This window comes from Schistocerca cancellata, chromosome 1 (genome assembly GCF_023864275.1).
Source record: "Schistocerca cancellata isolate TAMUIC-IGC-003103 chromosome 1, iqSchCanc2.1, whole genome shotgun sequence".
In the NCBI taxonomy this organism is placed as follows: domain Eukaryota; kingdom Metazoa; phylum Arthropoda; class Insecta; order Orthoptera; family Acrididae; genus Schistocerca; species Schistocerca cancellata.
In genome coordinates, this window is record NC_064626.1 from 1,208,292,289 (window position 1) to 1,208,305,140 (window position 12,852).

Consider the following 12,852-nt stretch of genomic DNA (forward strand, 5'->3'; position numbering starts at 1 on the left):
GCATGTTTGGGACTGGATGAAGCGTCGTCTCACGCAGTCTGCACGTCCAGCACGAACGCTGGTCCAACTGAGGCGCCAGGTGGAAATGGCATGGCAAGCCGTTCCACAGGACTACATCCAGCATCACTACGATCGTCTCCATGGGAGAATAGCAGCCTGCATTGCTGCGAAAAGTGGATATACACTGTACTAGTGCCGACATTGTGCATGCTCTGTTGCCTGTGTCTATGTGCCTGTGGTTCTGTCAGTGTGATCATGTGATGTATCTGACCCCAGGAATGTGTCAATAAAGTTTCCCCTTCATGGGACAATGAATTCACGGTGTTCTTATTTCAATTTCCAGGAGTGTATAAAATAACACAGTGCTTGTACAAGCGTCTGCCAACAGTAAAATGTTTCAAAGGCCTTAGGAACACTAAGCAATGCTTCATAACAACAAATTGCCTCCGAAGAGCGTGACGTCACAACCGTTTACATTAGATTCATTTAAGCAGTAAGAGCGGGCTCATGCACACGCACAGTTGAGTTGCATATAATACCTTCTCCTGCTTCTGGCTACAGAAATGTGGCTGTTGGCTGGGTAATCAGCAGTAGCAGCAACCAGCCACATGGTACCCGGAAAAATTTTACAGGCACACCCAAACTGCTAGATACAAGCGTGCACAGCAGGCTTGGATGTAGTGTGTGGGGTGGGTAGGGGAAGGGGGGGGGGGGCGGCAAACCGGGGTATCTGAACCGGACGGCAATTTTGGGGAAAGGGGACAAATTAATATTTGTGAGGAAAGAAAACCTTGTTTCACAAAGCATCTAGCATCCAGCACAAGTCGGTCTATTGATTATTCATATGATTTTGAAACGCACCCCTGCTGGTTTTTTGACATTTTTGAACACATTCTAAGTTGGTTTCTGAATGAATTAGAAGTTGAGTTTTAAATGCATGCATAGCGTACATGTGTCTCTGCCCGGGGAATCCTTGTCACATCTAGAAATGAACTTTCCTGTAGACAAAACGGGACGGGGCTATACGAGCTGAGCTGAACTGGTGAATGCCAACTGCTGCTTGTTTATGTGGTTGATTTGGTTTGCAAATATTCAGTGTTGTTATAATTACTAGCGAAATCCATAGATTCAGACTACCAGAGTGGAAATAGATGACTAACAGGAATAACAGGTTAGAAGGATTACATATTTCTTCTCAGTGTATCCAGCAAAGTGAAATTTTGACAGAAAAGTTTTGGCCGGATCACTACACTAGACAGGGTCAGTTGTCCCCAGCTAGGAGTCACTTAAATTCCTTTCTGGGAGTAGCACGGAAAACGCATTGTACGAACACGTAATAACGCCTAATCGGAGAATAATCGCTGGATAACTAAACCGTGATTGTTGCAGGATTAGTAAAGTTAATCGGAGAATGAGTTTTGACAGTGGTAGGAATAGTTACAGAATTAGTGATGATGAGATTGTTTGTTAGAACAAGGAAGGAGAAGAAACGGGGACGTCACACAAATTATGGAAGAATATGACTATTCCAAATTTATACAAAAATTTCCTTCTACTACTTTCCAGTCTCGTGCATGAGAAACTGGAGCGTATGAATGAAATGTGAAACTACTTCCTAACATAAAGCTTTTTGACTGTAGTAGGCCAAATAGGTATTTCGTACAGGTACTTTGTGAATTCTATTCTGTCATACTATAAAAATGATCATTATTATCAAAACAGTCTTGCTTATTTGGTGTGTGTTATAATTGCTGCAATATTAGAAAGGCCTGTTTTGTTTTATCCAGCACACAGTGACAACATAGACGTAATCAGATCGAAAAACCACACCAGTCTTGCCTACGATTTGTATTAACAGCTTTTTCAGTGTTAGACAACGACATTTCAATTTTTCGTGTAGCTAAACGTTTGATGAACTTCGATGAGGTAATAGTTCTTTCACAAAAAGGAAAGCACGCCATGTAAAGCTGTAGCAAGATTAGAGAGAAAAATCGCTAGGACCTAAGGACTGAAGAAAATTGTACTGTCTTGCATGTCTCTTGTCTTTACTGGTTTTAGGTATCCTATATTTAATTTTGTCACACAGAAGTACAAGTTATTAGCTAATAGGCAATAAAGAGTCCAGATTTGCTGAAGAGTTCTTGTTCTCCCGGTTATTTTATTTTTATTTTTAAGAGGGGCAGGATGTCAAATTGGCCTACTGGGAGCGGGAGAGGCACTACAGGCCATTTTAATTTCCACTGTCTTAGTTTGATGGCATCCATTACAAAATATACAACTTTGAGTTCCACAGAGCGAAATACAGTGACATGCGGTATAAGAATGTTGTTTGAAGAGGCACTTCAGCACACTTAAGACCAAACAACATGTCTTACATTTCCTCGAAGATATATATTTTATGTATCAGAGTCTTCAGAGAGATGTGCGCTACAAAATGAATTTATTTTTGAAGTCTTTTATTTATTTATTTATTCATTTATTCATTATTATTTTTTTTTAATGCACAGGGCAGTCTGTGTTATATGGGGGGGGGGGGGTCTCCACATGACCAGTGTTTACATTTAGTAATTTTTCTGTTTCCTCTTCGTTTACTGCTCTTACATAAAATGAAAACAAGATGGATTTCTGTGGCTGGGAGCTATCAAGTCAATTAAAATACATTCACAACAGCAACAAAAGCAAAACGAGGATAATGGAATGTAGTCGAATTAAGTCGGGTGATGTTGAGGGTATTAGATTAGGAAATGAGACACTTAAAGTAGTAAAGGAGTTTTGTTATTTGGGGAGCAAAATAACTGATGATGGTCGAAGTAGAGAGGATATAAAATGTAGACTGGCAATGGCAAGGAAATCGTGATATCGTTTCTGAAGAAGAGAAATTTGTTAACATCGAATATAGATTTAAGTGTCAGGAAGTCATTTCTGAAAGTATTTGTGTGGAGTGTAGCCATGTATGGAAGTAAAACATGGACAGTAAATAGTTTGGACAAGAAGAGAATAGAAGCTTTTGAAATGTGGTGCTACAGAAGAATGCTGAAGATTAGATGGGTAGATCACATAACTAATGAGGAAGTATTGAATAGGATTGGGGAGAAGAGAAGTTTGTGGCACAACTTGACCAGAAGAAGGGATCGGTTGGTAGGACATGTTCTGAGGCATCAAGGGATCACCAATTTAGTATTGGAGGGCAGCGTGGAGGGTAAAAATCGTAGGGGGAGACCAAGAGATGAATACACTAAGCAGATTCAGAAGGATGTAGGTTGCAGTAGGTACTGGGAGATGAAGAAGCTTGCACAGGATAGAGTAGCATGGAGAACTGCATCAAACCAGTCTCAGAACTGAAGACCACAACAACAACAACAACAATCACTATGTTACTAGTTTCAGTTTTTATTTTATTTCCACCTTTCTGACAGTCAAGCATTAATCGCCTTGCGGAACAATAAAGTTATTTTTGTTGGTTTGCTAAAGAAATTTGGCTTTTATTAAACTTTCCTGCAGAGGCAGTAAATTTATTTGAAAAAAAGTGTTTAATTCTACACGAGGAAATCATTTTGGCTAGGTTGTGTACTGGTCACTGTCTTTGTAACTGTCGCCATTTGTTAAGTGGCGATCCCCCCACCACATTGTGCTCATTGGCATCGAGTTTTCACAATTCGCCATTTCCTGACCCAATGCCCATTTCTGAACCTCTTACTTTCCAGTGTATGTTTACCTTCTGAGTTATCATTTGTTTTAGCAAACGATGCGCAGGCTGTCTATCTTGTTTTACTTTTTAATCTGTCATAGCAGTATGGCGAAGGACTTCTAATGTTTGGTTAGGGACCTCAGTTGCCTCTATGGTGTATTTTATCAACCTTTCTCCAAGGGGGAAATCATTTGTTTTTTGCTCTCTGTCCATCTGTCAGTTGGGCTTAACATAGGGTCGCTTTTAGTTTCTTTAACTTATTGGTGTACCTAGGTTATAATGTGAGTGCTTATGACTCGAGTTGTTTTTATAAAAGAAGGAAAAAAAAAAGGATAATTGTAGGATTTGGACAGTAGACCTACTTAAAGCATTATCTCATTCATAGTTCAATTTCTTCTTGTGGAATTTGAGTGAATTGTAATGGTGGAGCTTGTGTTAGAAATCTGACCTTTTTTTTCCTTTCTTTCTTCCAGTTATGGGTTGACGATTCACTTGGTGATCGTATGTGGGTGGATCAGGAGGACATACAGTTCTTTGTGAGTAATGTGGCAACTTCAGTAGGAACCCGTCCACTTCCCCCACGGCCATCTGACCCTCTGGTAGCAGCTGGCTTGCTGCGTTCAGAGTCCTGCCCATCTCCATCTGTAGTGACACCCACTGGTCCTGGTGATGATGATGAACAATCAGTTACTGGAGCTAATGATGGCACAGTTTGTTCTATCAATACAGAGTTACTTGGCAACATGGAATACACCATATGCAATCGGTAAGTGGATTTTTTTTTAAAATTCAGCTTCCATGGATTTAACATTTCATGAAAGATAAATAATTTTTAGTTGCGTTTAGTCACATACAATTTTATAACAGTTATCATATAATTTTTTCGTATATTGAATGAAAAGGAAAAAGAAATTAACACACAAAATGTTTCATGATTATGGTGGACACATTTTCTTTTTGTATTTCTTCTTAGCTGTGCCGTTATAATGTTCTGTACTAATGAAATACTGCTGATATTTGATCTTCCCTTCCACCTGTTACATCTTGCCACATATGTGGTGAGTTTTTAGGTATAATGAGATATCATTATGACAAATGTATCCATAGCTGTACCGCAGATTTGTTTGTAGATAATGCCTTTGGAGGAGAAGTAATTGTGGGTGAGGATATAGTAGGTCATGGTGACTAGGAAGGAGGTAGTTTGTTTGGAATCTGTCGGCGTTGGGAATGGTAGTATTCAGTAGTGGTAAGGCCATGGGCATTAGGGATGTTAGTGTAAAGGGAGGTGGTATCAATAGTGATGAGCAGAGCACCGTGTGGTAAACGGACAGGAGCTGTGGAGAGTCGGTGGAGGAAATGGTTGGTAACTTTTATGTTGGAGGGTAGGTTCTGGGTAATAGGTTGAAGGTGTTGGTCTACAAGAACAGAGATTATCTCAGTGGGGGCAAAGTAACTGGCCACTGTGGCGTCTCCTGGGTGGCTGGGTTTATGGATTTTAGGAAGCATGTAGAAGGTGGGAGTGCAGGGAATGATAGGGGTGAGTAGACAGATGAACTCTAGGGAGAGGTTCTGGGAAGAGCCTGAAGATTTGAGGAGTGACTGGAGATCCTGCTGGAATGGGATCACTGGAGCAAGGTTTCTAGGTGAACATATCTGATAGCTGACGGAGTCCTTCTGCCAGATAATCCTTGCGGTTCAGATCGAGTGGTGGAGCCTTTGTCTGCAGGTAGGATTATAAGATCAGGATCAGTTTTAAGATGGTGGACTGCAATTCTTTCTGTGGATGTAAGGTTAGTTTGCATGTTCAGGGATTTGGGGAATGATGGTGAGACAAGTTTCGAGGTAAAGAAATTCTAGTAAGTTGGCAGGGGGTGATTTGGAGGCAGTGAGGGTGGATCACGGTTGGATGAAGTGAACTGAGTTAGGCAGGGTTCAGTATTGATCTTCGGTTGAGTCTGATTGGTAGGGTTGGTGGTGAAAAAGTATACCTAGTGTAGGGACCAGGAGTAGGAGAGAAGATATTTAACAAGTCCTGCATGATTCAATTTGGTAGCGGGGCAAAAAGTGAGGCCTTCGGAAAGGACTGATATTTCTGTGGGGCTAAGGCTTTGCAAGAAAAGTTCATGACTGCGTTTTGGGTTTGTTTAGGTTCTGGATTCTGTGTGGTAGTGGGAGGGGGTTTTGGAGGGTGGGGTAAATGTAGTAGGTTTGTGAGACAGGATTTGTCAGCTATGAGGGGATTTTGTGGTTTGGAGATTGTTGTAGAGGGGGCTACTCCAAGGCGGGAATAGGAAGTAAGAGGGTGGAGAGCTTTTTGAGGTGGCATGCATGTTGCTCCAATTCCTGGAGGGTAAGAGTTTCGATGTGTGTTATGGGTTCCAGGAATTTGGGATTGCATGGCAGGAGAATTTTGTGGATGGAGAGATGGTACTGCAAGAAGGATTGGACTTGGTTGAAATGGTTTTGCAGGGCTATGTTGGTAAGGGCTAAGAATTGTTGGAATATGAACACCTCCACTTTGACAGCTGCTACCCATTCCATACCCAGAAGTCCCTCCCATACAGCCTAGCCACCTGTAGATGTCGCATCTGAAGTGACGAGTGGTTCCTCTCGAAATATACAGAGGGTCTCACTGAAGCCTTCACAAACCGTAATTATCTTCCCAACCTTGTACAAAAACAAATCTCCCATGCCTTAGCGTTCCAGTCCCCCACCACCTCACAAAGCCCCACCCTCCGGCCACAGACGAGCATTCCCCTCACAACTTGGTACCACCTAGGATGGAGCAACTGAATTACCTTCTCTACCAGGGTTTCGACTGCCTCTTGTCATGCCCTGAAATGAGAAATGTCCTGCCCACTATCCTTCCCATCCCTTCAACAATGGTATTCCGCTGTCCACCAAACCTACACAATATATTTGTCCATCCCTACGCAACCCCTGCTCCCAACCCCTTACCTCGTGGCTCGTACGCCTGTAATAAACCTAGATGTAAGACCTGTCCTATATATACTCCCACCACCACCACCACCACCACCACCACCACCACCACCACCACATACTCCAGTTCAGTCACAAACATCACCTATCCCATCAAAGGCAGGGCTACCTGTGAAACCAGTCAACTGATCTACAAGCTAAGCAGCAACTACTGTGGTGCATTCTACGTGGGCATGACGACTAACAAGCTGTCTGTCCGCATGAATGGCCACCGACAATATGTGGCCAAGAAACAAGTGGGCCATCCTGTTGTTAAGCACCCTGCCAAACACGACATCCTTCATTTCAGTGATTGTTTCACAGCCTGTGCAATATGTATCCTTCCCACCAACACAAGCTTTTCTGAATTGCACAATTGAGAACTTTCCCTGCAATATATGCTACGTTCCCATAACCCTCCTGGCCTCAACCTTAGTCAGTCATTGTCCTCTCCCTTCCAGCTCCTTCTCCGTTCCCATTCCAGCACTACACAGCCCTCATTCCTCCATCACATGCAGTCTTTTTACTCCTCTCCTTTCCCGCGGTTCTTCTCCCCCACCCCAACTCTCCGCTCCCTCTGTCCAACCTCCCAACTGCACATAGCTGCCCTACTCTCTCTCCACATCATCCCTTCACGCTCCCCAACAGCATGTCACTGTCCACCATGCCTACCCTATCATCCCTCCCCCTCCCTGCCCCAGCCTCCTCCTTACCCCCACCCAGTCGCCACTCCCACCATTCACCAGTGCTGCTGCTTGCAGTGTGGCCACTGAGACTGCAGTAGTGTGTGTGAGTTGTGTTCGCATACGTGTGTATATGTGTGTGTTTGCCGTCTAATTATGACAAAGGCCTCTACTGGTTGAAAGCTGTTATTATGACAGTCTGATTGAGATTAGGTTTGTGTGGTCATTCCACCATAAATTAATGCAGGTGGCTAATGCTGTCTCCCTGTTGAGAACTACCCATTGAGTTTATGTGAGAGGTCTTCAGTGATGCTGCATACTTAGCCTGTTGTTCTATAATCTCACCTTTTATTTACTAGGTGGTAGAGTGAGATTGTGTCACTAGGAGAGTGTCTGATATTCCTCGGTTACTGTGTGATAGGCTAGGCACCATGGGGGATTAGCACCTGCGAGCAACTGTCTGCTCACCTGTGAGCAGGTGCAAATTGGTTAGATTAATTGCCAGGTGGTCCTAACTGCTTCCATACCGTGTTACCATTTGCCGGCCATGGCCTGCAGATGCTCATCCGAGGCCATATTATTGCATTGGTTACAGCTTAGTTGCCAAACTGCCTGTACATCAGCTTTTTGGCTCACCACTGCATGCAGGTGCCAACTGTCCATTGGCTATCACTTGAGTTGGAGCAGTCTGCTGAATGGGGGTGGTTGGTCCCTCTACATCCTACCCATTTACTGTCTCTCCTCTCACACGTTGTATTGAATGGATCAGTCAGTTGTTTTGGAAAATTTTGTAGCCCATTTCTAAAGCATACGGCTGCTAATAATGGAGTCAAATTTTCCTCCAAGAACTATTCAACTTCAGTAGCTGATACCATGTTGGATGCATGGTCAGTTGTGATACATGGAATACCCACTTCTGCTGTACTGTGTATGGCCAGGTGTAGTGATAGGAATAGTGGAAATGTCTTATAATGTGGGACTTACCCATCAACTTTGACATGATTTCACTGACTCCTTTCTGGCACAACTATTTTTGTCTACAGGTGTAAATTAAGCAGAAATTATTCTTTTCGGTTGATGTGAGGATATATTAGATATCATATGATAACAACCTTTTTCACTTTTGTGGCTGCTCATATAATTAAAAAATATTGGGGTACATAATATTGGCACTCAGTATAGTGAGATACACTCAACTAATTAATTTCAGACACAGCTCCCACGTACCACAAAGGAACTATGCCATACGACTTTTCTTTTGCTGTACTAAAATTTCAGCATTGTATTATAGACTGCACACCTCAGCTGTGCACCAAGGTTCTTCTTCAGTGTGCTTAAAATATTGATTGCCTTAAGGATAGTAGTGGATGGTTAACTTTGAGACAATTTAAAATTGCACAAACTGATATTATTTTACAGCATCCTTATGTAATATATGTCAGTCACAGGTCAACAGAAAAATGATTAAGTTTGCATTGAAGATTAACTTCCAGTGGTATGCATGACTTTTGGAGGGTGTCATAAGGCAATGTGATGGTTTATTACTTTTATTATTTAACTGAGCATTAGGAAGAATTCAGAATAAATGGTATCTCTGAACTCAAAAATCACAAAAGTAAAAAAATCATTCTAGGTTGAACATCAAATGGAAATTGAGGTAAACTGTCTGGTTATTGCCAACAGTTTAGCATTACTGTCAGCATATGTAGAGGCTACAACAAAATGAAATGGCAAGAGCCAGAAATTTCAAATACTTTGAGGAATAATACAATAAAATTTGAGTAGAAAGAACTGCAGCATATGATCAAGTCAGCAAATTGAAAACAGCATATGCATTAACTAAGAATTTCTGCAATAAGAAATGCATCTTTAGGAACATGAAACTGTCACTACACAGTAATAACAGAATCTGTATGGCTTGTAAAAGTTTCGCACTGATTAGAAAGTTAGATTACTTGCTCTGTAATGGAGATTTATAATAGAAACAAAAGGGTTCTGTAAATACCACCAGTATTAAGAATATTGGAAGTAATGAAGAAGTGAACCAGAATATCCAGAAAATTACAGAGTGGAGGTTCAGTCTGTTGGTTTGGGGTCTTGATTGGTGCTGTGCTTGTGAGTTTGATGTAGTAGATCATGCTTGAGGATGGGATTTTAATATCCTGAAATCATGTGGATCTGACTTAATAACTTTTCAAAGAACATAGTTATATGAACAAGCAAGTTGAATTAAAGAAAGTATTTTTGCCTTGGTTTGCATTTTCATTCTGATAGTTTAACTAAAATTTTCTATTTTCTGTATGCCTTCTGTCACTCTTCACCATGTAATTGGTTTCTGCTTGTGGTCTTTTCAATGGGGAAATGATTTTGATTCAGGTACTATAATTTCAAATTTGAAACTGTTTGTCTGCCTTTGTGTTCTTCACTGTGGGGCTTTAGTGACTCTCCTTTTTCACCTGTTCATCTCCACTTTACCTAAATCGTGTTCCTTACCTACCAACTCTTCTAAAATAGCAAAAATTAAAAAGTATCCGAAGATAAGTATTGATGTCTGACTGCATGTTTGTCACACTTGCACTAATTGTTGCCAACTCAACAGTTAACAAATCTTCCTTTTTCACGCAACCTCAGCAATCGTGTTCATTTCTGTGTTTTGATTGGAATCTTTACAGTAAAATAAGGACAAAGTATAGTTTGTATCAATCTTATTTTCATCCATTGTACAGGCAATATATTTAAAGTAACTAAAAGGAAAAAGAGCAAAAATGTTTTGAATTTGTCATTTCACAGAGACACTGAAGAAATTCTAAAAAATTCTTTTATTGAAAGTGTTCATACAATCGTTGTTTCAGCTATGCCTCATCCCAAGAAGCTGTAGAACATATAGTAATGGAAGCTGTGCGAGAACAGCTGAACCGCCGACAGCCACCAGACAATATAACACGTAATTTTCTGCGGTTCCTCACTGCATGTGCGGGCCTTGTAGAGGTATAGTAAAATCAGTTCCTTTTCCTGTAGACTTTTTGTTTACTAACACCATTAGTTATAGAAATATGTGAGGTGTTAAGCCATTATATATATATATATATATATACCTAAAAACAAAGATGATGTGACTTACCAAATGAAAGTGCTGGCAGGTCGATAGACACACAAACATACACACAAAATTCTAGCTTTCGCAACCAACGTTTGCCTCGTCAGGAAAGAGGGAAGGAGAGGGTAAGTCTTTCCGCTCCCGGGATTGGAATGACTCCTTACTCTCTCTCTTAAAACCCATATCCTTTTGTCTTTCCCTCTCCTTCCCTCTTTCCTGACGAGGCAACCGTTGGTTGCGAAAGCTAGAATTTTGTGTGTATGTTTGTGTTTGTTTGTGTGTCTATTTACCTGCCAGCGCTTTTGTTTGGTAAGTCTCATCATCTTTCTTTTTAGATATGTTTTCCCACGTGGAATGTTTCCCTATGGTTGCCCTATTATGGAATCCTGCAAGAATCCTTGTTTGATGGTTTCCTATTGATTCAGCATAAATCTGCTTGCACAAAGATGCCATAGTGTTCAAGTTTTTGTGCAAAAACTTCATGGACAGTAGTGTCAAACGGTTTGGAAAGAACCAAAAACTTGGAAGATGCAACATTTTTCATCAAATATAATATGTTTTCAGGCTAGTAGTAACTGATCCTTTAGATTTATGTTTTCTGAAATCAGCTGTGAGTGTATGAGACTGTGCTTTTCCAGATAAACAACTAATCTGTTATACATAAGCATATCCAATGTTTTTGAGAAGCATGATATACTGAAACTCGTCTGTAGGTGTTGGGTCTTCCTTGGCCTGTTTCTTGTACACTGGCACAACCTTATTTATCCCCAAAAGAGAAGTTCACTGTGTGCATCAATGGTGTGTTTATTTGTTCATTCACTTAATTTAATTTTGTGATTTGATATTTAATAATTGCTAGCTGATTTCTTTGGTTTCTGTGTAGTTTTGTCTTGTTTCTTTTTTGACATGCTTCAAAAACATGGTCATCATCATTTTGTGCTGCTTCCAGCCATGGGCTGTCTTACTCGAAACAAACCTTCCCATTGTCTTCTGTCTTTCCACCACTCTCCATCTCCACCTTGATTCAGCTTCAGTCATTTCAGCTGCCTGCCTCGTGGGCTTCCCTTTGGTCTTTTTCCCTTGCCTTTCATCCAGTATATCTTTCTCGGTATCCTCTTCTTCTCAGTTAGCTTACCATATCCACACCATCTAAATCTTGACTCCTCTAACCTATCCTGTAATGGTTCTTCATTTACTAATTTCGTGATCCTCTCATTCCTTGATCTGTCAAGCTTAGTCACTCCAATACTATTTATCAAAAATTTCATCTCACTACCTTGTATTTTGCTTCTCTCTCTTCTCTTCATTACCTAGGTCTTAGTGGCATATGTCAGGATTTGAGCATAATACACCCGATATGCACTGATGGGACAAAGTCATGGGAAGTGATATGCACATGTACTGATGGTGGTATTATCGTGTACACAAAGTATAAAAGGGCCAGCCCATTGTCGAGGCTGTCATTTGTACTCAGGTGATTGATGTGAGGTGGTTCCCGATGTCATTAGGGCTGCTCAATTTATGAAGCTTTATTTTGCATTTACTACAGACTTTACAGTGTAATTTCACATCAGTCAGCAAATTCACCATCCATTCTTGAATAGGTCGAAGTTTTTCACAACATGACTGTTTTTTCTCTTCTTTGAAAGGGTTGCAACAGAAGAGCTGCTCATGAACATTCACTGTAAAGAGAAAAAGTATGGCACTTTACTCAGCGGTGTTGATAGAAACTTAACATGCATATCACATTCAATTAGTCTGCCACCTGTGGACAGAATTATAAATTAGTTTTGGTTTCACACACTGCCTAACTTTAAACATAGTATCCGTATTTTTTAGGGTAATGAGCATATCACTGGAAAATTTTGATAACAACTTGAAAGCTCTTTTGAGTTATAGCTTGAAACTTTCAGGTTGTATTAAACACATATGGACTAATATTATATTAATTTATCAAAATTTTAAATTTGTAGGTTTATCACAAAAAGTAGTTCAAAATTTTGAAAACAGAATTTTTGGTCAGAAAACTTTTGTGTGTAATTTGAAAGTAGCCTACAATTAAAACCCTTCATTTTCTCTATAAAATGAGCCAAAGATCAAATCTGTATCCTAAGCAGAACTAGATTTACACCTCAATATATGAAGGACTGTAAAGCTATTTTAGTTAATGGTATGTCTTACAATAATTAATCCAGATATCTGAAACTGCAGACAAGATTTACCTAAAACACTAATGAAATCAAAGGAGGGGAGGTTGTGAGACTTGATGATTTGACATGGAGTGACCGAAATGTGTAAAATACAGGAAAGCATGGTAAACACAAGAAATGAAAATAAATAAATTAATTTTACTGACATTCTCTTGATGTTGTTCAGAATATGAAATTGAAGAATTTTAAATTTTG

General features: G+C 40.3%; 1 protein-coding gene across 5 annotated transcripts in view; it reads left to right on the forward strand.

Annotated features, from left to right (window-relative positions):
• The window catches only part of LOC126094616 (integrator complex subunit 1), a 301,226-nt gene that overhangs the window by 38,379 nt on the left and 249,995 nt on the right, over positions 1 to 12,852 (forward strand). For all 5 annotated transcript variants that reach the window (XM_049909116.1, XM_049909125.1, XM_049909100.1 and 2 more), the window contains exons 5-6: positions 4,162 to 4,454; positions 10,203 to 10,338. In XM_049909116.1, coding sequence (XP_049765073.1) covers positions 4,162 to 4,454; positions 10,203 to 10,338 — 429 coding nt within the window. The remainder of the gene's footprint in view (positions 1 to 4,161; positions 4,455 to 10,202; positions 10,339 to 12,852) is intronic.